This window comes from Pithys albifrons, chromosome Z (genome assembly GCF_047495875.1).
Source record: "Pithys albifrons albifrons isolate INPA30051 chromosome Z, PitAlb_v1, whole genome shotgun sequence".
Lineage (NCBI taxonomy): Eukaryota > Metazoa > Chordata > Aves > Passeriformes > Thamnophilidae > Pithys > Pithys albifrons.
This window is the reverse complement of record NC_092497.1, coordinates 14,148,173-14,172,340: the sequence shown is the minus strand read 5'-3', so window position 1 is coordinate 14,172,340 and position 24,168 is coordinate 14,148,173. Positions and strand designations below refer to the sequence as shown.

General features: G+C 36.6%; 1 protein-coding gene across 2 annotated transcripts in view; it reads left to right on the top strand.

Moving 5' to 3' along the window:
• FYB1 (FYN binding protein 1) overlaps positions 1-24,168 on the top strand; it is a 43,732-nt gene that overhangs the window by 9,123 nt on the left and 10,441 nt on the right. Inside the window, exons 3-12 of one of the 2 annotated variants that reach the window (XM_071580956.1) lie at positions 10,166-10,325; positions 11,960-12,009; positions 13,117-13,136; positions 13,970-14,016; positions 15,111-15,228; positions 17,058-17,214; positions 18,871-19,015; positions 21,917-21,945; positions 23,015-23,084; positions 23,631-23,771. In XM_071580956.1, coding sequence (XP_071437057.1) covers positions 10,166-10,325; positions 11,960-12,009; positions 13,117-13,136; positions 13,970-14,016; positions 15,111-15,228; positions 17,058-17,214; positions 18,871-19,015; positions 21,917-21,945; positions 23,015-23,084; positions 23,631-23,771 — 937 coding nt within the window. The remainder of the gene's footprint in view (positions 1-10,165; positions 10,326-11,959; positions 12,010-13,116; positions 13,137-13,969; positions 14,017-15,110; positions 15,229-17,057; positions 17,215-18,870; positions 19,016-21,916; positions 21,946-23,014; positions 23,085-23,630; positions 23,772-24,168) is intronic. The other variant, XM_071580957.1, reaches the window with a different exon arrangement.

Genomic DNA, 24,168 nt, shown 5'->3' with positions numbered 1-24,168 from the left:
ATTCAACAACTCAGTATTGAAGTTTATGGGGATAAGAAATAATTGTAATTTGAGCAAACCATCTGCTTCTAAGATAGATGAAACTAAAAGAAAGTGATGCTATCCAATGACACTGTTCAAGCGTGGGGTGGCAGTCACTGTGGGAGAGGATGTGATGTCTGTGTTTGCACAGATGACCTGTAACATGCCAAGAAAGTGACAAAACGATAATTTCAGAATAGCATGATAATTATGTGCCTGGACTTTTGCTATACATAGCTAAAATATTGAAGTTTAACCAATATGAAAAATGTACTGAGGTTAGACTATTTGTGGGAATTTGAAGATCTGCAAGGCTTTTTACCTATTCTTTTATTGCATTTCATGATGTTGATGTCTATTATTATTGGTCCCTCATAAATTTACCTGGAAACTACAGAAATGTTTATCACATAGATCTGCCAAGAACTGAACTTTGCTGGTTCTGCTTGAAAACAACCACAAAATTTGGATAAGTATTTGTATGTAGTTTTTAGTGGAAATGAATATAAAAGCTATTCAGCATTCCTTTAAGGACATTCCTGTTTCACATTCACTGAAAGTGAGAGAACCCAAACCATTCCTGTTTCAGCAGCATTATACTGATATGTTTTGTATCTATGAGAAATAGCAGAGTCCATCTTTGAAGTTCCTAGGACTGATGAATATTGTCAAAGTTATACATGTATCATGAAAATCAGACTGCAGTATATGAAATCCCACACAATGCACATGATTTTGTACAAGTTCAATGACCTCACCTGTGTGGGTCTCACTCCAGAGGTGGTGTCTTGCTTATGGGAGTCATATAAGCTCAGTTTCATTCCTTTGCCATTTTGAAGTTGGTTTTTTTTGCCATCTTTCAATAGTTAAACCTGTATATTCCAAAAGACCTGTTGAATCAAATTTCCCTCAGTCTTTTAGCTCACATCTTCATTCTCCAGCTATAATTACATGCACCATAACTACAGAATATGCATGTAAGACTAAGTTTTTCAGTAAGCAAAGAGTGGACACATGCTTTCAGTCTACCTCAGTCAGACAGAAAATTTTTCAGAATTTTTAAGAAGCTCCAAAACAAAGAATCTTAAGACTATGGAAGAAACCCTGACACGTTGAAGTTTCTGAAGCCTTACTTTTAAGTGGTCAAAAATTTATCATCTAATTCTGCTAAAATATGTGGACAAAAGTGTAAATTACACTGCTAGTATAGCTTACAGCACTGAAGATAAATCACTGCAATTCAAAAATTAATTCAGCCATCGAGATAGAAATATAAATGAGAAAGTTATTTATCTGTCCAAGGAAACAAATAAACTTAATGTAAGTTATAGATAACATGCATCTTGAGGGAAACCAATGTTGTGTGCTTCCTTGTACATGCTTCTCTGAGGGCAACTTGCTGTTGTTGTACATTAGGAAGCAAAAGTACTCAAAAAACATTGCAAATTGATATTTAAATTTACTGCCCTTGATTATTTCCTTTGATAACTGGCTACTTTCAAACAAAATTTAATGATTACTTCATGGTTTAAAAATGTGGGCTTTTGGAGTCCTGCTATGCTGCTGCTTAGCTTGGTGCATGCAAATGTGTTGTTTAGCTACATGAGAAATTTGGAAAAAATTCCCTCTTTACCCAATAAGCAAAAGTATTGCGGTGATGATGTTCTGGACATGTTGCTGGTACCATTACTGCAGAATACATCTTGAACCCTAAATGTCCCTAGCTCCAAAAAATGCTTTGTAGACTGTTTACTCATAATTACTTTTGGTATGTATTTCTCATATATTTGAAGTCTGATTTGTACTAAAATTGCTCTTTGAGCTGGAAGTCCTAATTTCTCTGTCCTGCTTAAATAATATTTTCTTAGCAGCTCATGGGTGTAAAACATATTCAACAAGAATAATGTTTGATTTGGGAAAAATATGTCTAATACTTGAGCAAGCACTTTCTTATTTTTATTTTCTAGACCTTTTTTGGTCCACAGGAAGAAACACTCAATTATTGTTCATCATTTGATTGCATTACATGGGTGACAATGCAAAAGTTATAAAGTTGCCTAGTTAAGATAGTCATCCAGATAGTTCATTGTAAAAAATATATAAAAAATAAAAACCATAGCTCATGATAGTTTATATATAGAAAAATTTCAGTCATTCCTGAAAGCTTTGATCTTAATATCAATTGTTAAAGTAAATATTGAATACTAATAGAGACAAACAAAATACCAAGCATTTCATAGCAAAGCTGTTAAAAAGACTTTGAAATAGTACCCTAATTTTTTTTTTTTATCCTAAAAGATTCATTTTAATAATGAACATTCCTGAGGTCACTGGTTTCCACTTGAAACTGAACCCTTCCAAAATGTGTACATATGCAACAATGATGATCCTTGTTTGCAGATTCTGGAGAAAACCTGCAAATCTCCACTACTCGCATGCAAGATTTTGTTGGATGGGAATTTTATATGAAACTGATGTTTTATATACCATGCAATGTATGATGTAATGATTTTTCAGATTGAAAAATAGGTTTGTGAAATTACTATTTTGTTGGTTTGGGTAATAGTCACATTTTAAGTAAATTTCTCCCCATATATTTTCTTTTACTTGCCTCCTACACTTTTTCTTTTGCCTTCTCTTTCAAATACCAATGAATTAAAAATGATTTGTTTTAAATTATTATTATCTTAGATGTCATCCATTCCAATTGCTGTGCTTTTCTTGCAAATGAAGTGATACCATGCAATGTAAAATTAACTGGCTCAGGTTTATAAATATTTCTTATTAAAAATTGAAGTAATCATTAAAGCTTTTTATCAGACAATTAAAAGCTTCAACTGTAGTTCAAATGAGAATTAATTTTTTATGTCGCTCTTTGCATAAGGATAGACTTCTGTGTAGCACTCCACATCTGTAGTCTGAAATCACTTTCCTGATGCCAGTCAGCATTTCCCAGGTGAAGCGTTATGAATTTAAACACAGTAAGGCTCAATCCTGTGAAATTTACTTGCTGAAACACTGTGGATGAAAGCTGTGGGCATTCTTTTGGTAATATGACTATTACATACACTTACTATTTTTCAGCTGTCAACCTTAAATGTAGATTTAGGTGCTCACTTTCGTGTGCTATGTATGCTTCATCTGTTTGTCTCTACATATATAGAATGGGAAAAATCCTCTACCAAATATGGTGTCTTGGGCTGAATGTGACATTTTGGGAGTATAAGGCATTGAATAGGGGTTAAGTGTTAACTGAAACACCCTTAAGTTAGTCTTTTCATCTTTTCTGGAAACTAGATTTTCCATTTCAGATCAATGAGAAGTTCTGCTTCAAAAAAAGTATAAATCTCCTGTCTGCTTCAATCATGTTTCTCATGATGTATGAGCAACCACCAGCAAGGTGATCTTATAAGAATGGAGATTTAGGTCAATTAGGTCTCCATTTTCATCTTTTCCCTTCTTCCAGCATTCCACTTTTTTTTAGGGGGGGGGGGAGGTGATTTCTTCTGTGAAAAGAAAATGGAGCTTTATCATCTAAATGGAAGAAGAATCGAGAGATATGAGGAAAATAAAATAAAATAAAATAATAATAAAATAAAATAAAATAAAATAAAATAAAATAAATAAAATTAACAGAAGATTTTGCCCAGATATTTCTCCAAGTGGAATGTGGACTCAAGGACAGCAATAATCAGAAACTTTCCATGGCCTTTGTTTTTTGTGAGCAGTGTCACAAACTTGTGTCTCTCTTCTTACAGTATGTCAGACAACAGTGTACTCAAAAGTACTGAGCTTCAGAAATGTTTTGAGATTACCTGCTCACTTTGAGCACCTCCAAAGCAGCATAATTGTGAAACCTTAAACCACGGCTTGTATGTAAATGAAAATGTGGTTAGGGAAGCAGAGCAGAGCACAGCTCTCTGCACATTACCAGTTAGGTAGGAAGTGGGTGATCAGCTGCTGCAGATGTTGTTGCAGATTCTTAGCAAACCCTCAGTAAAACCCAGAAAACTTCCCAGATCTTGAATGTAGAAGTGGTGAAGTGTTTTGCAGTAAGTCTGAAAAGCATGTTGTGTTTGCAGAGTAGCTCAAAAGCAATTTGCTTTATAGAAATTTGCTTCTTTCAAAAAGCAGGGTTTTTACTGTGTAGCTGCTTCAAAAATCCTGAAGTCCTTTTTTTATGAAAACTATAAAAAAATCACTAAGAATTTTTAAATTCTAGGCTTTTTTTTGGATGGGGGTGGGCAGAGGGTGTTTCAGAATATTTGCAGTCTCCCTGTAGTACCTGATCATTGTCAGGTTTTCTGTACACTAGTAATAGCAGGAGTCAACACCACATCAGGAGCTCACTGCACCAGGGGTCAAAGGGAATAAGGTCTCATGAAAGGCCATACTATAGGCCAAAGAAAGAGAGAAGTAGTTTTCTTTTTTGAATCTGAAGTCAAGATAGAGTTTTTTCCTTGTATGTGAAAGAGAATGCCTTTTTTTGAAAGGGATTTTCTTGCATATGCCTATGTATTTATGGTGAAGCAGATGCAATCAGGTCAAACTCGCACTGGAAGGTAGAGTGATACACATTGCTGTTCAGTTTCAGTTTTGTTTAGAAATTTAGAATTCCATTATGGACTAGAAATGTCTGGGTCGAGCAAAAGGATAGTTTAGGTGCTATAGCCTGATCCCTTAAACATCATTTGAAATTCATTCTCTGCTCTAAAGTCTGGACTGTTTAGAGGCTGATGGCCAGGCTAATGCATTTGGAAGGGAGCGTGTTGCTGGTCAGATTAATACAGCTAACTGGTATTTCTAAAGCACTGTTGGCTTTGAGAGTAGGGAGTTTATCAAAATTATTATTTACCACTGTTGGCAGGTAAAAGCTTTGTGCCAAATAATCACATTCTGTTGCCATACAGGTTGGATTGATCAGCAGGGATTGTATCTTCAGCCAATAGATATTGAACTGCAGGTGTGAATGCTAAAAAATGAGGGGTTTTGTTTGGGTTGGGGTTTCGTTGTTGGGGGGGTCGGGGGGGTTGTGTGTTGTTGTTGTTTGGGGGTTTTTTTTGTTTGGTTTGGTTTTTACTGTTTCTGCTCTGCTCAGGTTGATGATTTGGTATTCATTTTCATCTTTGTGCCAATCTGCCACCCAAGCACTGAGATACCCTGATATTAAGCAAGGTGATAAATAGAGACATGTTGTTTAATTGTTAGTGCTGGAGGTCATGTCACCCTTGCACACGAGTCCAATTTATTTTACAATTCTGAAAAAGGGAGAACTGTCCATGACCCATAAGATTCCTGTACCACCAAGTAGTACTTGTTGCATGCGTTACTCCACTATAGATTCCAGTTGATGGTAGGACTTCCCTTCGGTTTGCCACTTACTTTAGTCATAGGAGAGGCATGGAAATTATAGAGTACCATGATATGCAGATTGATTTCTCCTGATGTTGTTAAACACAGAATATCTGGACATAGAGAGAAGATGGGATCTTTCTGTAGATGTTATATTAGCAACCAAAGAGGTTGCTGATTTCCCTTTCACAAGGCAGGAATGACAAGGGTCAAAGTCACAAGTTTCACATCATGGCAACTTCAGTGTCATGAACTTCCTGATAAATAAATATTCTATAAAAATGTAGGTGACCTTTTGGTCACATATGGAAGATGTTTTAGAAGTCTATCTTTGCAGTGTTCTGTGCACAATTCTACTGTAAGTGCTGAAGATCTGGGCATGATTAAGGAAGTTTAATACCACAAGCAGCAGCATAATGGGATATTTGGGACATTCTGTGTACTGTTTCTATAGTGATTTTCTCTTAGCCACTCTACAGCTGCAGTCCCTTTTCATCTGTTCTTTTATCTCTTGTTGAAGAACTTCAGTTTCTTCATTTGTTTATTCAGTGCAGCACAGCATGTGAAAAAGCTGAGTCCTAGAGAAAGAGGAGAGGTTATTGGAAAACTGAGGTGTTAGTGGTCAAAGCTATCATACAGTGACCACCCATAACACTATTTCCTGCCATGAGAGCAGTTCAGCTGCATGTGAAGCCAGAATGTAGTTTCAGTTTGGTTTCTTGATCCAAGTGTCTGCAGTTGACTGCAGTTCCACTACCTGCACAGAGTCTTTCCATGTTTTCAGAGTACCAAGTGTCCAAACCTAGAAAAGAAAAAAAAAAAAGAAGAGAGATTTTGAAAAAAAAAGGGAACTGGTATCAAAATTAAATGTTCCGCTACAGTAGGAAACAGTACACTGCTGAAATTTTATGATAGCTGTGGTTCAGCAGGCCTGATTATAACAGCTTTTTCATACTCTGTGCCACCTTTCTACCTAACTCATCTCACTATTTTCAGTGTTGAAGAGTTTTACACCTACATTAGCCTCAGTCATAAGTGTAGCTAATTGCAACTCAAAAAGCAGAGAAGAATCAGTTATAATAGTTAGAAAATAAAAAGCAGTATTTCCATTAATACAATGATCATTTAGTTACTGTTAGATTACAGCAACATACATAAATTAAAAAGGACGGGTGGTTCAGACTTCATACTTAAAAATAAGCACTTAATCTAAAATGCATGTGGTTTCCCTTCCTGGCTCAGTTTCCTATTGCCTGGATTTGGGTTTCAAGGCATATCAGATGAAAGAAGCATTATGCTCTGAGATTTGCACAGAATTTTTACCTTAGTCCTACAAATTAATCACAATGAAGTAACACAATATGATGACATTATGCTTGTATGCATATTGTGCATACACAGAACACTCCAAAGGGGCAACATAAATCTACAGAAAAAATTACATAGGGTTCCCTGTTAAAATAAAAAAAAAAAATTGAGAAAATCAGTTAACATGGCTTTTATTAAAAAAAAAAAAGCAAAACACTCAACAAAACCAAAAAACTCTATTCCTTTCTCATTGCTTTCTTTCGTTAGAATCTGGAGTTAGCTGCAGATATATCTTTACATTGTCAGTGCTATTGATCTTTGTAAGAGGTTTCAAAACAATAAAAGATTATAGCTAATGAACTCTGTGGATGAATAAAGACTGTGAAGAATTAATTACTAACATGCTCAGAGGCTCAGATAAATAAGAGCACAATTATGTGCAACCTTGCCTCATTTAAGCAAAGTTTGACTTTGCTCAAATGCAAGCACACGTGTCAAAGTAAGAAATGTAAACCATACCTGTGAAAAGAGGTAGTGTAATACCTTAGGGGGAAAAAAATCTAGATATAAACAACTCTACTGTTGAGTAAGGGCTCTGATGAGACAGAAAAGTCTGATGCATAATGGTTATCAGCTTATAACTGTAAATTTCTGGAGTTTTACCTTTAAGGAATTTTCATATAGCTGCTAAGTTTTTGGGATAAAAGGATTTTGCTCGTGGTCATTAGTTTGATATTCAGGTATCTGCACTTCCAAAGAAGGAGGAGGGATGACAATTTCAGAAAACACTGAAAACTCATAGATACAATCAGTATAGATATGGCCAGATGAAGAAGGACTTACAATTTTCATCACTGCGCGTAGCAGACTAGTGCATGCTGTGTAGAATCCCAGTGCCAGATTTTCTTACAAGATTAGAAAAGTTGAAGAGAGAACAGAAATAGCTATAAATTAATTACCACATTTAAAAAAAACAAAAACAAAAACAAAAAACAAAACCAACCAACCAAAAAAAAAAAACCCAAAACCTTGAATTGAGATTAAAAACATTAAAAAGGTTAAAAGGATGGGTCTTTAAAGAAATCTGAGTTATGCAGTAATTTCAGTGGGATCTATACCTTATGAGTGGCCCATAAAACAGTGGCTATAAAAAAACTTTTGATTGAGTGCACAAAGGTAAAAATCAAAGTAATAGAATCTGAAGCCTGAGGAACTTAAAAAACAGTAAGATGTGGATTTTAACAGTGAGTAAACTCAACCAAACGAGTACCACTACAAATACTCTGCAGTGATGCATTCTTCCTCTTGTCAACTCCTCTCCAACAACTGAAAGACACATTTTAGCCAAAATGTTATTTTAGGAGATCTTCAGCTGTGGACCTCAATATAGGGACAACTATGTCAAATGAGGTGCCTTGTACCCCACAGAACAATGAAAGAATGTCAGCATTGAATTGGAAGTGATATAAAGAAGCTGTTTCTCCATAAATGGATGTCCATCCCTATGGACAGGGAAAGAAAACTGTATTAGAAATTATTGATACCATAAATTTATCCTACTTACTTCTTCAATATGGATTTCAAGACATCAAAATTCAACCTTCACTATTAAAAAGTGCCTCCCAAAATGTGTTGCTCACCTTTAAACATCTTGTTGCCTTCTTCATCATGAAAATGAAAGGCGAGGGGGGGGTGGGGGTGGGGGCAAGGCGGGGAATAAATTATCCCTTTTCTGATTGCCAAAGACTTAGATACTTAGGACTTAGGACTTTCCTAGTCCTACCATATTTCCCTAAACAACCACCATTTGTTCACTATCTCCAGGAATTCATGTTTTTAGACCTCATTCTCACTATTCTCCTTTGGGTACTCTCCAACTAGCACACCTTAACCCTGCTGTAGCTTCCTCAGTATTAAGAGGAAGATTATTTAACTTGACTTTTGGGTTATACTTTTGAATAAAAATATATGTGAATAAAAAGCAATACGAATACAAAGATATGTGGCACAAAGTAATGTTGGTTTGTCTTAAATTGTAAGAGTCTTCTGCAAGATGAATGTTCCTTAACAAAACCAAAATAATTCACCTTTTTCATCACCAGTATTAGGGCTATTAGTACTTTAGTGTTTAAGTAATGGAGGAAATTAGCAGATTTCAAATGCACTGGTTTTTAGATGTATGTTGGCAAGTTGGTCCAACTGGCCATGAAGCAAAATGTATCCACAAATTTTTGAGTACTTTGATAGTAAGTAGAAAAACTATAAAGGCTTGATGATTTCACTTTGATTTTCATGTGATACATGGGAGGTCCTTTCGAAAGTTGTCAATTTTCCTTTGCCTATCTCTCTCAAAGACTGAATTTCAGACACACAAGCAGGCAAAAAACTTCCAGTAGTTTTCGTAACTTTACATCTTGATATTAAATATTAGTAAGTATTTTTGTTGTTCTGTGTTTAAGCCACTTTTGTCTAGTGTGGTGAACATTTCCTTTCTTGACAAGGTTTCAATCTCCATTTTAGAGGTGTGAACTTGAAGAGAATCTCCAGAAGAGAAGGGGGTTTCTTTTCAGCTGTAGTTGGTTTTAACTGAACTCTGAATTTGCTTTTTCCTTCTCTTCTCCTCTCCCCTGGATTTTGATGGGCTTCCATACATACAGCTGGGAACAATTCTTTTGGGGTACCTCTTAATCCACTAATCATACTTCAAACAAAATTTATCAAAGGTTTAACATCATGGCATCCAAAGAGTGATTTTAATTTTTTTTGTCTTGAATAACTTCCCTCAACATGAACTCTCAAAAACCAATGACTACTGTGGTTTGGTTGTGGCTTGTACAGAGAGTGTGATTCAGTGCAGAACACATGAACACCAACTCACTCATGAAATGATGACTTCTATGACTAGTGCACAGCATCATCCTGTTTTTAAAGCTACACCTGTCTGTTGAGGAGGTAGTTTCTGCACATCTTCTTAAACTGCCACTTTAATAGTATAGGTTTGCTGGAAAATTAAGCCTAGACTTTCACAACTTTCATTAAAAATATATTTGAAGATGTTCAGAGACATGCACATCTCTTAATAAAGGCCAAAATATCTTTCCATTTCTCATCCCTTCTCCTAAAACTCTGTCTCTAAACACAAAAAAAAAAGTCAGCAAGACAGCGTAAGTGCTCACATGAAATTCTGCAGCTGGTCTTCTGAGCAAATTGTGGAATTTTATTATAAATTAGTTTCAAAGCACAGGTGCTTATATATACTGGATGAACTGTGAAGTTTTTGTGTCTTGTCCATATCTTGGCAGTATATTCTTTTGTGCAGACCCCCTTCCTCTCTACTCTGGTAAGATAATAAAGATATAGTAGGTTGAATAAAATATATTTACTCTGGGGCGTGTTCAGTACTGATATTTTATCCAATACTTCAGGTAACACAGCAAGGTTCTGTCCTCAGCTCAATACATTCAGTCTGTCTTTCTTATTTCAGCATCTGAAAATGAAGGATTGAAACAGCCAGCTCCTTTGTCAGCAGCATTTGCCCCATCTGTAGTTCAAGTAAACTGTGCTACACAGTTTCCACCTCCTCCACCAGCCCCACTAGCTCCCAGTCTGCCTCCCAGAAACATCAAGCCCGTCTCTGAAACAAGGTAAGTGAACATAAACCGCAAGATCTTTATTTTCATACCTTTTTCTGCCTGTTACTTTGCTCAGGCAGCAGCAGGAGAAGACTGTACGAGTCCCAGGTTTCTAGAGGAGTGATATCTCAGACTACTTTCCTTATCCTGCCCTGGCCTGGCCTGTCTGGAATTATTTTTATTAGTTCAAACCCTCCATCTATTCAGTTTTTTCCCTGAATTGTCTTATCTATAACACTTTTTTTGCCCTAGTGGTGGTGGGAGGTGTGGGGAGACAACAGACTGGGGTTTTATTACAGACTGGTTCAAAGACTTCATAAATTAGTAGAAAATCAGTTGCATAAATAGCTGAAGGTTTACCCTGTATTCTTCTAAGGAAAGAGAAAGATCATGTCAGGAGCATTATGTCTCTGAGTCAATACCCCAGGAAGCAGCTTTGCAAGCCAGAGGAACTGAGCTCAGCCCTTTTTGTGAAACTGCACCATGGTCACATCATGGCCTCATGAGATAACTTGGAGAAGCCAGGGCTCCTTTCTTTATCTGTCTTTGAAGAGCTGCATACAAAAATGGAGCCTCTTGGTGACCAAGACTTATAAGTACTTTGGTCCCATGTCAAAACTGACCAGAGTGAAGCTGAACCAACTGTCTGACCAGCAGTTACTGCAAAGAGCAGCAAACAGCAGGAAGAGTTAGAAAAGAGTGTGCCAACACAGACCCATGTGTCAGTGGCTGCAGCGATGGCATCAGTTCTGCCTCATGGCCATGGTACCTGCAACAGCCATCCTGGGTATCCTCCCCTTTGCCAAGGCTTGGGAGCCAAGTGTGACTTCTTTGCCTTCAGGGACCTGCAAAATTTACCTCCAGATGGCTCTTCTGGTTTCCTGTTTCTGTGTGCCCTCTGGGGTCTCCCCTCAGCTGAAAACCTGTGCCTGGTTGCTGACATCTTTGCTTTCACCTATCTCTGTGCTTTCCCTATCAGGTCAATTTTAAAACACTCTATCTTTGTTCCAAGTACTTTTTTTGATTACGCTTCTTTGATGATTACTGTCAGCCTTAGTTTTCTTTCAGCTGTTATAAGGCATTTTGGAGTTAAAAGTCCCTGATATCTGTTATATTCTCAATTTCTTGCTTCTCTCAGTTGGACAGCACTTTTAAGCCTAACAGACCTTTTACCTGCCTTAACCTTACACCACTGTTTCTCTTGTCCCTTGTTTAGACTTTAAGCCCTACAAGTCAAGAAGTCTCAGAGCTCTATCTAACATTGAGCAAAAGTCTGGCATTGTGCTTGTGAATTGTGCAAGAAGCCTGCGCCTGCAAGAATGGTTAAAAAGCTCAACAAATTTTCATTCAGGCAGCCCATCTGCCTGTTGTATTTTTCATACCACACTCATCTTCATAGTATCTGAATGCCTTTGGCTCATTTTGGTATTTTGTTCTCAGGATCAAGGCATTCCCATCTGAAACAAAGACCCAGTCAGGAAGAACAATTTAGATAATCTTGTTTCTATTAAGTAGGATATAGGGCTCAATAGACGGTCTAGCCACAGTAATAAATAGATGGAAAAACGACCAGGAAAAAAAATGGTGAATAAAAATACAATCATAAACCTTCATAGGTTTCATATGTCCACTTTTTGTACTTACAGAAATCCAGAAAATGAAGAAAATTATGATGATGTGGAATTTGTTTCAAAGGGTAAGATGCATATATTCTAATTAGTGGCAACTATAAGAAGATGTAAGCAAGTTGTATTTATAAGATAAGCAAAAGGATATTATATTCATGACTGACTTGTGTAACTAATTATACTGGTTCTACAGTTTTATAAGTGAAGATGGTAGTCTCATAACACTAACTGTTCTGCTGTCCTGTGATTGATATGACAGACTTTCAGGAACTGCTTTAAATATCTTCCCTCTTACCTCTCTCATTTTTTTCACCCTGTTAAAAATATGGCAGGACTGTAAATTACTGGATTTTCAAATCTGAACCAAAATGAATGCTGTTCTTTCAGAGCTGAACTAGTGTGGTGAAGGAGGCACTGTTTTATACTAGATTAAAAAAAAGTATTGACTGTGCTTTTAATATTGCTTTGTGGTCTGCCTCAATTAGAGGCAATGAGCCACTATGTTGTACCAGGAACAGTACAGAAGCAGATTGAGACACAAAGAATTTCAATCTGCCTTCTGATCTCTCCCTGGGGGGACTTGGTCTGTGCCAGGCACACAGTGCATCATTTAGTGTGCTAGCCATGCCTGGCGGACAGCAATGCAGGCTGTGGAGCTGAAACTAAGCTTTTCTTACCTAACTGGCTGCAGACTAAGGAGGAACCAGGAGAGTCACAGAGTTTCTTCTCCTTCACCCCAGAGCTGATACTGCCTTAGCAAAAGAGCTTTTGGCATCCTTACTCAGCTGTGGGGCTGGTGTAAACAAATTCTTTGAGGTCTATTTGGATTTCTTCGGGTTTTAACAATGACTTTCTCACATAAATATGCGTTTTTGTAGGCAAATAGCAGAGGTAAATTATTCAACGTCAGTAAAGAATCTTTAAAACAAGTTTTTCACTTAAAATACAGGCTTAAATATGCTGTTTGTAGATATTGTTAGTTTATAGTGTACTACAAAAAACTGATCCAGAAAAACTGATTTTTGCCTACATACCCTCATTAAAAACCAGGAGTCTGCACATATTTCTGGTTAATATCACTGTTATTATTAGCAGTTTTAAATAGTTAATGCTAAAATTAATTGTTTTCTGTACAAGAAAAAGTAAATACCCTGGTTTTATTTTTTGTCCTATAGGTCCTGGAAATACACTGGGGGTAAGTGCTATCCTCCAAGATAAACCTATCCTTTGTACCAAAAACCTTAAGCACTGAAATACATTAGAAAATTAATTGTAGAATTGATCCAATTTATTGACAGTAAGTTGTAGAAGCACTTAGTTATTGAGAAGGATAGAAATAAGTTCAGGTAAAGAAAATAAACTGGAACTAATTTTGAAAGCTGGCTAGACCAAAAAAACACCAACCAACCAACCAACCAAACAAACAAAAAAAACAACACCAAAAGAGGGACAGAACTGCACCTTCTATTACCACTGACACTTTGTTTCACTAAAATTTTCCAAAAACAAGGGTCCTGCTCCATTCTAGTAATAGAATGTTTCTGTTAATATTTCAGTTAAGCAGTTTTACATTAGTATGCTTAAGTACCTGACTACATGAGGACTAAAACCATCTCTTCGACCCTAATCTGAATCTCATTTAGATCCTTAGCATTTCAGTTTAAATAGTGCTAGCTCTGACACCTTCATCATAGCAGTATAACAATCAACACAGATAAATATTTTCCAGGACTAACTTTGCAGTTAAAAGTTCACTTTGGATTAAGCAGTGTGCTAGTGTGATTCTAACAATCCAGGACTTCATTGTTGTGATATTGTAAAAACAAAGGCAGAAAAAGAAAAGAATAGTGGGATTGAATAATGCAGTAACTTCTTTTGGGAAGATAAAAGTAATCTGTATTTGCATTTTGCTATATTTTTTAATATATATATAGTTTAGATGAAGCTTACATAACAGGCTCAGTTTCTTCATGTCTTTCCAGTTGTACTTAGGCCATTTAAAACTGAATTTTTTGTTTTTTTAAATAGGGCCAAGAAAGTGATGTGGAGATGTATGAAGACATAAATGACATCAGGTAGTAATTTTAAACTCTATAACCTATTGTATCTTTATGACTATCTTTGCTAACACAGGTATTTCATCTGGCACAGAAGTGCCATTCCACTGCAGTCCCTGCCAGGGATAATTGTGTTCATTCATTTCACCTAAAGAAAGTCCAGTTGTTCACAGGTTCTTTTCTAGTTAGATCTGCCATACCCTGGGCTGGAGAAACTCACATAATGAAATGATGTGGTTACAATGACTGAAGTAACAGGAGTCTGATTTCTGATCTAAGGAACATGTCTGTATCACTGGTTGGAATTACACACTAGAAGGAAAAATAAGCTCAACTTCAAGGTAGTACGGTGCCAGATAGATCTTTTGTTGTAATTGTTTTTCTTGCTTTTCAGATAAATGTTCTCAGAACTCCTATGAGAGGCTGGATTGACAATTTTCATTGCCTGAGTTCACTAGCATAGCTACAGAGCCAGAATACAAGACCTCTTATTCCTCTTTCATTTAAATCTTTACTTTGAGGACTCTTTTGCCTTGGTAATATCTAAATATAGGGGATTTACTGTATTACGATAGGCAAAGAAAAGCTCTAATTCCCTTTCAATAAGTAATATATGTAGAATATTTCATATGTAGAATTGCTTGCAGCAAAAATTTATAGCTGAATTCCCTTTGCAAATAATTTTAATACATGTTTTATAACCCAAACAAGTGATCTTCAGTTAGCTTTTTTCTTTGTTTTTTTGATTAGTAGAATTTGAGCATATCAGTTCAGCTAAATGATCAAAAAAGAAAAAAAATTGCTACCAGTTTCCAAGCTTGCTCAGTAAAATCAGCCGAGAGACATTTGGACCTGCACAGGTAGAGCCAGTCTCTTACCTCCAGGTAACCTTTTCTGATGTGATGTCTGCTGGAGGACAGCCACTTTCAATTATACATTTAATAAAGGGTTCCTTACTCTATTTGTTCCTGCTTCACTAGGGTTTAGAATCCATAGCTTTGATTTAACTTTGAGAAGTTCTTTTTAATCACATATAATTTTTTGTCAGCCTTGGGTAAGGAAAATCTAAGAAAGATTGTCTTCACACATCAGTCCTGGCAATTCATTTTCAGATCATTAAGGGAAAAAGAGAAGAAGCAGAACAAAGAAGAGAAGAGAAGAACGGACCAAGAGAAAAAAGAACAAAAGGAAAAGGAAAAGAAGGAACTGGAATTAAGGAAGAAGTTCAAAGTAAGTATTTTTTTTTTTTTGTAATCTGGTCAAAGACATGTAAGGAGAATTATTTAGCATTACCAAGTTCAAAATACAGTTCTCATCTAGCTGCAAAACTATTTGTTTTAGCAGGTGGTTTGAATACCTGGATAAAATCTGAAAAATATTTTAAACTACCCTTTTATATTTAGCATATGCTTGACTTCAGACTCTGTACTGATAGCAAGGACAATTTTCAGTGACAGGGAACATGGCATGTGTAGGGGAGCTAAAGTCAGTGTCTCAGGCTACATGATGAGAGAGTTCTTCCTGTTATAAATCATTTTGACAGAGCAGGAGATCAGCATGCTCCCACAGTTTGCACATCTGCAAGTCACTTTCTCTTACCTAATGCCTGTTAGCAATGCTCCACTGTGCTGCTTTCAGCATCCTTGTACATAGTGGGCAGCTTTGTTTATCTTCCTACTATGTTCTGTACACAGTAAAGCCATTTTGATTGTCTCACATCATGGCCTTGGTCTGCTGTGGAGAGACTGATGTGAGCTGATGAGCAGATAATAAAGGAATACTAAAGCAATACTAGTGGGTTAGCTGGTGTTAGGCTCTAAGTCCATTTTTCATACCACTCCTGTGAAATGTAGGCATTACTGCACAGAATGCTTTTAGCTTTCAGACTGTTCTCCTACAGCCCTTAAGGAAAGTTATTACACTTAAATGTGAACAAATATATTTTAGTTGGTATTTTCTTTCTCATTTATTTGCCAACTACACACCTATATTCGTGAATTAGTCCCCAATTGCCAAAAGCAATAAGCTTCTGAAAAGTCATATACATCCTGAAGTCATAAATAATGAAGTCCAAAATTGTTTCTTCATAACATAATGTAAAGATCTCACAAAGCAAATCCTAAATTCCAGTAATCAGTGTGATCACTTTTTGTGAGTACTTGCAACATCAATGAAAGAGTAGAATTGTAAATCCAGAGTATTTCGTGGCATTAATGACTTTTAATGTTAATGAAACTTACTCACATGATTTGTATCAGAAATAGTGTGTCCAGTGGGAAAAGGGCAGTTTTCATCTCCCAGTACCTGGCACAGGTGGGGCTGCACCTTGAATCCTATGTTCAGTTTTGGGCCCTCACTACAAGAGATATATTGAGGTGCTGGAGTGTATCCAGAGAAGAGCAGTGTGCTAATAAAGATTCTGGAACACAGGTCTGATGAGGAGCATCTGAGGGAACTGGCGGTGTTTATCCTGGAAGAAAAGGAAACTCAGGGGAGATCTTACTGCTCTCTACAGCTACTTGAAAGTAGGGTGTAGTGAGGTGGAGGTTGATCTCTTCTCCCAGATAACAAGCATTAGGACAAGAGAAAATGGCCTGAAATTGTGCTGGGGGATGTTTAGTTTGCATATTAGGAAAAATTTCTTCTGTTAAGCTCAATGATCTTAGAGGACTTTTCCAGCCTAAAAGATTCTATGATTCTGTGAGTAGTTCTGCTGGAATTACATGGAGATATGCACTGGAATTAAATACATGTCTGGTTTGTGTACTCATGAAAAGTTCCATAGATCAGTTAGTTGGTTTCAGTCTTTGTATTTCTGTGATTTTGCTAGTCAGTTCAACTGCTCTACAGATGTGCTGTTTCCCTCTCTTTTAATTTCTGATTATTAATTTAAACTGGGTAGGTGGGGCAGGAGGAAGCCTTTTTATTTCCCTAGACTACTTTAAATATCAATGAAACAACTAATCATCATTATAGTTATTTTTTTCTTTTTTTCCTGAATTTCTGAGGAAATACTCCATTTCCACTTCTGTGATTTTTTTGTTGCCTCTTCTCTTCAGTTAATGGGACCCATCGAAGTTCTACATCAGGCACGAGCCTGTGTTGACTACAAGGGCGGGAAGAATGAACTGACTGTCAAACAGGGGGATAAGATTGAAATCATTCGTGTCACAAACAACCCAGAAGGAAAGTGGCTGGGCAGGATAAGAGGATCCTGTGAGTTCTATTTCTTGCATGTGCTCCTGAATGTTTTCACTGTATGGCAGCAAATGTGAGCATTACAACAAAGAGTAGCCTTACAAAGGCTGAGTCACTGGCCACCAAAGTAAATAATTACCACAACTCACCCTCCTGTCCTCATCTGGTATCCGAGGCTCAGTCCATACTGTGAAGTTATTGCAAAACATAATGTAACATTTATAGGCACTAGAACAAATTAGGTACTTTCACTGAGACACCGAGAGGCAATTCCCTGACAGCCTTTGAACAGCATCACTACTTGGCTCCCTGCAATTACAAGGAACAGATGCATTTTTTCATGTCTTTCTATTAATCATAATATTGGTATTCCTAAAATAGAAGTAGAGACTATAAAGACCTGTTTTAAGTGTTCATCTTTTTCCTATTCCAATGAAAAGTTTCTAACTGATTTCTAGTTATTTGTCTAAAATCCAAAACGTTTCTCTAATTGTATAAATACCATCAGTCGATCTGTGAGTATGCTAAAGGGGTTGATGATCTGGATCCAAAGTTATGAAAGACTGATCCATAAAATCAATCAACATTATTAAAAACACTTGCTTGATTTTTAAGAGGACTAAAATGACAGTTAATTTAATAAGACAGTTTGCACATATAGAACTGGAAAACACCAGCTGAGGTCTCTGTAATACTAGATCTAAAAAAGACTGTGTCTCATTCAAAGAGTTGGGATTGTTCAGTCTGGTGAAGGGAAGGCTCAGAAGCAATTTTATAATTGTTCATAAATACCTGATGGGAGGATATAAAGAAGACGGAGCCAGGCTCTTTTCAGTAGTGTCCAGTCAGTCTAAGAGGCAACAGGCACATACTGAAACACATAAATTCTATCTGAACAGCAGGAAACACGTTTCTACTATGACAGTGACCAAGCAAGGGAATTAGGGTTGCCCAAAGAGTTGGTGGAACCTTCATCCATGGAGATCTTCAAAGCCTGACACTAAAAACTGCATTCACTCAGAAGTGGTAGATTTTCCATTTTCAAAGGAATCTATAAACATTTTTCACCTTTGAGAAATCCATTCTTTTCTGTACATGCAGTACACTTCTCTAAAATCTGCCTCAGCAGATAAAGAGTTCCTCATCTCATGCAAACTGTTCTGATGCAAGTTTCTCCTGAGCTGGGGTATAATCAGATTTTTGTAGTAAAGATACCAGGACAAGATGATAGAAATGCAGATTCAGCATGTATACCAACCTGAAACAAAATCGATGCAAATAAAGCATCTCTCCCTCCTAATGATCTGTCAGAATATTTATGTCATGGACTGACCTGAAATAAGTCACAAGGCTGCAGTGGTTCTAAGGTTAGCTGAGACATGGAGCCTGCCTTATGATTCCTGGAGTACGCAGAAAATTCTGAGCTGCAGCTGAGAAGTAAATAAGGGTGAAGTTAACTTGATGCCCGCTGAGGAAGGTTGAGTGGGGAGACAGATGTGAGATTTTTATTTGTGTAGATAGATGGAGGGTCAAGTCAAGGCTGTTTGGAATGAGATATTTCTTTGAAAGTTTTCAAAAATCATACCAAAAAAATCAGTTCTGAACCTTCCGTTATACTCATTCTTTTACCATGAACTTTAAAACTGTCTCTGCCTAATTATTTCATTCATTTAGATGGGTACATCAAAACAACCATGGTGGAGATCGATTATGATTCTTTAAAAAGAAAGCAACAACCACCTACCGGAGCTCCTGTTACAGTCTCAGAAAGTGACATGGAAGTGTATGATGATGTTGGGGACCATGACAGCAATTTCAGGTATGTATAAGGAATGCACAAAAAGGAACAAATGATGCACCCCAGTCAGCATAGATAGGGGAAGTTTTACAACAACAAAGCCAACTCTTGTCACGGAACAGCCATTTATACAAGAAACATAACTGTTAATTAGAGGAGCATAAATGAATTCTGATATCCAGGATCAGTAAGCAGTCATACTCAAGAGGAATCCATACTACTGGAAGATGACCTACCTACAACACTGCAGTCCAAAAGGGAACAAAATGCAAAATATTTAGGATTACAAATCATCAGCAGTAAATGCAATTCTCATCACTCCCTCTCTTCTTTCATTCTGTCTTTTGCAGTCATGTACTCCCTTTTCTAACATGAAAGAATAAAAGACTCTAAAAGCAATGGAAACATTCACTGCACCAGGGAACTCCTGGTCACCCTCATTGCTTTCATGAGCCTTAGCATGAGTCCATAAGTCTTAATACCGGTCTCTTTTTGAAGAGAAGGGACTTCTGGAGTCAAGTCTAGGATGGCCATTCAAAAATGAGTGTGGGTAATGAGTTTAATCCTGAAAAAAAAGTCTCTCAAATTCCATGAGATAGTTATGAGCTTTTTGACTTTTTTGACTTCACCAGAAGGTTCTTCTCTATGGCACAGTCTCACGTACATTTGCAATGCACTGCTACATTGCAGACTCTCCATTTCAATGTGTCATCTTCTTCATATTAAACAGATCTGCAGCTAAGATCTTCTGAGTTATTACACTTCTCTAAATGACACCTTCAGCAGCAGATCAGACTTTCTGGCAAGGAAGTATCCTAGTGATCTTGTGACAAGAGTCAAGACCATCACATAACCTAGCATGACAGTGGTACCTCTGTTACCTGATGTCACATAAAAGTCTGCATCTGAAATGCGATGCAACAAGCTAGTGATCATTACATGTCCTGATGTGCAGAAACACATACTCCAGGACAAGGGATCTGCATATGGGTGTAAAGAATTTCAATATGTAGCACAACCATCTTGAAACAGCGACTACATCTGCTTTTACTGCTTCCCATGAGGCTCCTTAACTTAAGAGGCTTGCCTGGAATAAAAGTATTGCAGTGGGCTTGCTGCTGAGTGCAGGTAATCCTCAGCTGCTAGAGCATCCCCATGAACTCCAGAAACAACACATGCAAAGGTCTCCCTTCAGGCTGGCATTGTTTAAGCAATGAATCTGATACTTTTCCAGATTGCTTCAGATCAGTTTTCCTCTCTGCACATTAGTCTCATAGCATCATGACCTAGTCAGGAACGCTGCGTTAGTTGTTCTACAGTTGTTCTAGAGTTAATCTCAGCATCAGTTACTTCATTGCATAAGTATCTTTGGCCAATCCTTTTCACTATGGCAAGCATTACAATTAATCACCTCAATGTAAGGAATTTAGAAAACCTATGGATTTCAACAGCAAATAATAATACTGACACTTTTGTGTACTAAAATAACAGTGTATTCCAAGGAACTTGGAAGGATGAATGACCGGCTCAGATTTGTTAAATCCCTTAAGATGTATTTTGACATTTTTATCTTCTGTAGTGATTAATAGTATTCTGTTCAGTTCATGAGCATGAACTATTGGAAGGTCTGACATACATCAACATGTTTGAAACCACTGTAAGAATGTCATTCTAAAAAAAAATCTCTTGACCAAACAATATTATCTCATTATCAGCAGTATTGATAATATTCCAAAATTAATAAGTGACTAAGGCTGTCATATTGCAGGAGTTCTTGGCACAAGAGTTTAATGTATAACTTGTTTTGATGTATAATGTTAAGTAAGGTTTTGACCTGGAAATAATCTCAGCTACTATTAACCTCTCAAGCTTTTTTCAACTACTATTAGAACATTGGGCTAAAATGAAACCTTGAAATGTTAGAAACATGCAGTTAAAAGTTTGAATTGTACCCAGGGAAAGCTAGTTGAGCAATAAATTAATTTGCTTACTATTTCATTTCAAGAAGATCCTTCATAAGGAATGAACCTAAAGGGTCTGGATGCACTCCCTTGTGTTCAGTTGGATTATATATTATATTTTTATTCCCATCAAGTTTGACTGCATGACCTCCTGAGGTCCATTCTAACATAAATTATCCTATGATCCAAAGGCATATTTGATATTTTAGTTTAAAAATTTCAAGAGGAATATAAAGTATATTCTAAAAATAGTAAGTCATTGTAGTTGTAGACATCAATTTGCATATCCTTAAACATGACACTTAATTGGAAATTAATTGCTGACATTTGCTAACAAGTAGGACCAAATATTCTGCTTATATGAAAAAGTGCACCTTCATTGACTTGAAATATCTGCATTAATTTGTGAAAATAGAGAATTTGCTTCATAACTTTACTTACAAAAATACTTTTTTTTTTACATTAACTAAGGATGGTACTCATAACCCTCTTATTCCCCTTTGAATTCCTTTGAGCTATATATGAAAATACTTCTTTATTATTTTCAAGTAATTATTTTCAAGGAAGAAAACAAAACCAATGGAGCATTTTTCCTGCTTTACCTGAATCTACTAAGGGTTAATTTTTCCTCATCTAGGGGCTAGTTCATGTCTGAACTAGATGACATATTTTCTTTGGCATTAGTGAGAATGCAACTACTTATTTGACTGTTAGAAATTGGTGTGAGTGTGGTGAAAACAGATAGAAAAGAAGAGCTGGCATATTCACTTGTTGCCCATATTGAAAATACAAGCATGTGTCTGAGCTCCCAGTGCAAAACTTGTAGTGTTCAGCTGACATGTATACAAGTGCCAAGGCCAAAAGTTTTAGAATTAATAACTGCAAAAGCAATGGGTAATCATGGTGTTTTCTTTTTGTGAAAGATGACTGATCTCTAAAATATCTTCTGTTTGCTTTTCAGTCTGAGCGGTGAACAAGGTGGAGCTGGAAGTAAGTTCTACATACAAATTTTGAGGGAGTGGTTATTGTGGTATTTCTTTCAGCTTCCAAATAATGCACTAATTATCCTTAAGCATATTAAATGTTTGCTAATAGGCAACAAACAAGGAAGTTTTGTCTATGAATCAGTAGCAAGACAGGTGACCAAACTTCAACTTTTTTTGGTGCATGTCTAAAGGTAAAACATCCCACAGATCAGCCCAGATAAAACTGCCAAGATATTAATATGAGCAAGAGCTTTTGAGCAGGAGAAATCCATTTCTGAAATAGTCAGTAATGCTACCAATTAAAGCTGCATTTTGTTGACAGACTTAATGGCAAGTTCACTTACAGCAATACAGTGGAGTCCCAACTGCAGCAGCTCCACACTGTCAAGAACACACCTTCAAACCCGGTTCCCCTTTGGTAGCCTATATATTTATGTAGCATTCTCTGTTGATCGCAAGAGCATAGCTCATCTTCTCAGCTGAGAGTTTAGATACTGGTCATGGCAGAAGCATCCCCTGGCAGTACTGAATGGAGCTTCTGCCAGCTAAGTACAGATTTCAGTGATTACTCTGATCAGTGGCTGGAATCAGACAAGCAACAGAGCTAGCACTGCACTGGGCCCAAAGGTCAAAACTGAGACCAAAATGCAGAGCTTACATTGCACTTGTCTCTGACTTCCATGGATGAAAACAAGATGTCACTTGCTGAGAGTGTTGGTCTGACATCTTCAATTATCTCTTGAGTCACACATGAAAATTTAAAAGTCAGCATAATGTCTGGGCCAAAATAAACCGTTTGGAATTTCATCGACTACAGTGTAGAAGTATTTGTATTCAGTATCCACGCTCTTGTGATTGGCAGTGCCACATTTAAATGCCATGAGTGCCATTCACAACTAGCATAGCTCTAAATTACTGTTTTAATAAACAGACTGTGCTGGTTTACAGAAAGATTCAATTTACAAGGATATTGCCCAAACTGCACGCACACCTGATACAGTTAAGAGGCCTATAGTGAATATCCTATTGAGCAGCATTAAATATAATTGCACTAATTTACTGATCTGTTAAAGACACATTCCCACCTCCTCCTTCGGATCAAGAGATTTATGATGAAATCGATGATGATAATCCCATGACTAGGTAAGTTTTTGTATAATTTAAGTAATTTACTACTTTAACAGAATGTTTTCAGCTTTTATTATTTTTAAATTAGACATAATAATTAGCAAGTATTAGGATGATCAACAAGTGAGTATACATCAGTATGGATTCATGGAGCTAAAGAAAAATGGTTGTTCAGTCTTTTGGAGAAGTTTTGTTATGTAATTAACTTCAATATGTCAATAAAAACAGTTACAATCATGAAAATGTCCAAATTCCCTAGTAGAGAAAACAGGTCTGAAACGAAAATAACAAACTAAAATGCTAGCCAGCTGAGTAACAACATGAAAACAGTAAGCCACTAGATTAATATCTATACTACAAATAAATCTCAGTATCTACAATTCACCTAACATACATATTTCTAGTTTAGCATTTTAGTATTTGGGTAAGTGACCTCATTGCGTGGTATATGTACATTGTTGGCACTACTGATAATTATATGCATCAGTGAAGAGTTTAAACTGTGCCTTCTAAGAAGAACATTACATTTTACATTGTGATAATCACATGCGTACTCCAAAGGTCTGTATCACAGGATGAAGATAAGAATGGTATCTGGTCCTGGGGAATCTTGAAGAGACTAAAAGTGAAAGATGACAAAAAGAAAAGTATACGAGAAAAAACAACCAAAGTCAATGGGGCAGAAGATAATGGAAATTTGTTGTAAGACTCTACCAGGAAATCACAGTGCACATTAACTAATTCTAATAAACATTGATCACATGCTACTAACGTGTCCTCACAGCAGCCTAATGAATCATGCATCAAATTGCAGCTCAGGATGATCCTTTTCTGCAAAACCACTGATCTTTCTCTTCACCTGCAAAATTATTCTCTTAACAAGCTATATTTCTTGCAAAAGTCTGGTAATTAAAATACACCAAATTCTTTTTTCAGTGAAGAGCACCAAAATAATCCATCATCTCTGTCACTCTGGTGATTTAAATTAGCTGTATCCTCAGTTTAAATTTACTTTGCCTACCAGTGCAATGTAGCTGAGACAAACTGCTAAATCTAAACTTCTTAATCCAAATTATAGAAAAAATATGGCAAACAGAAA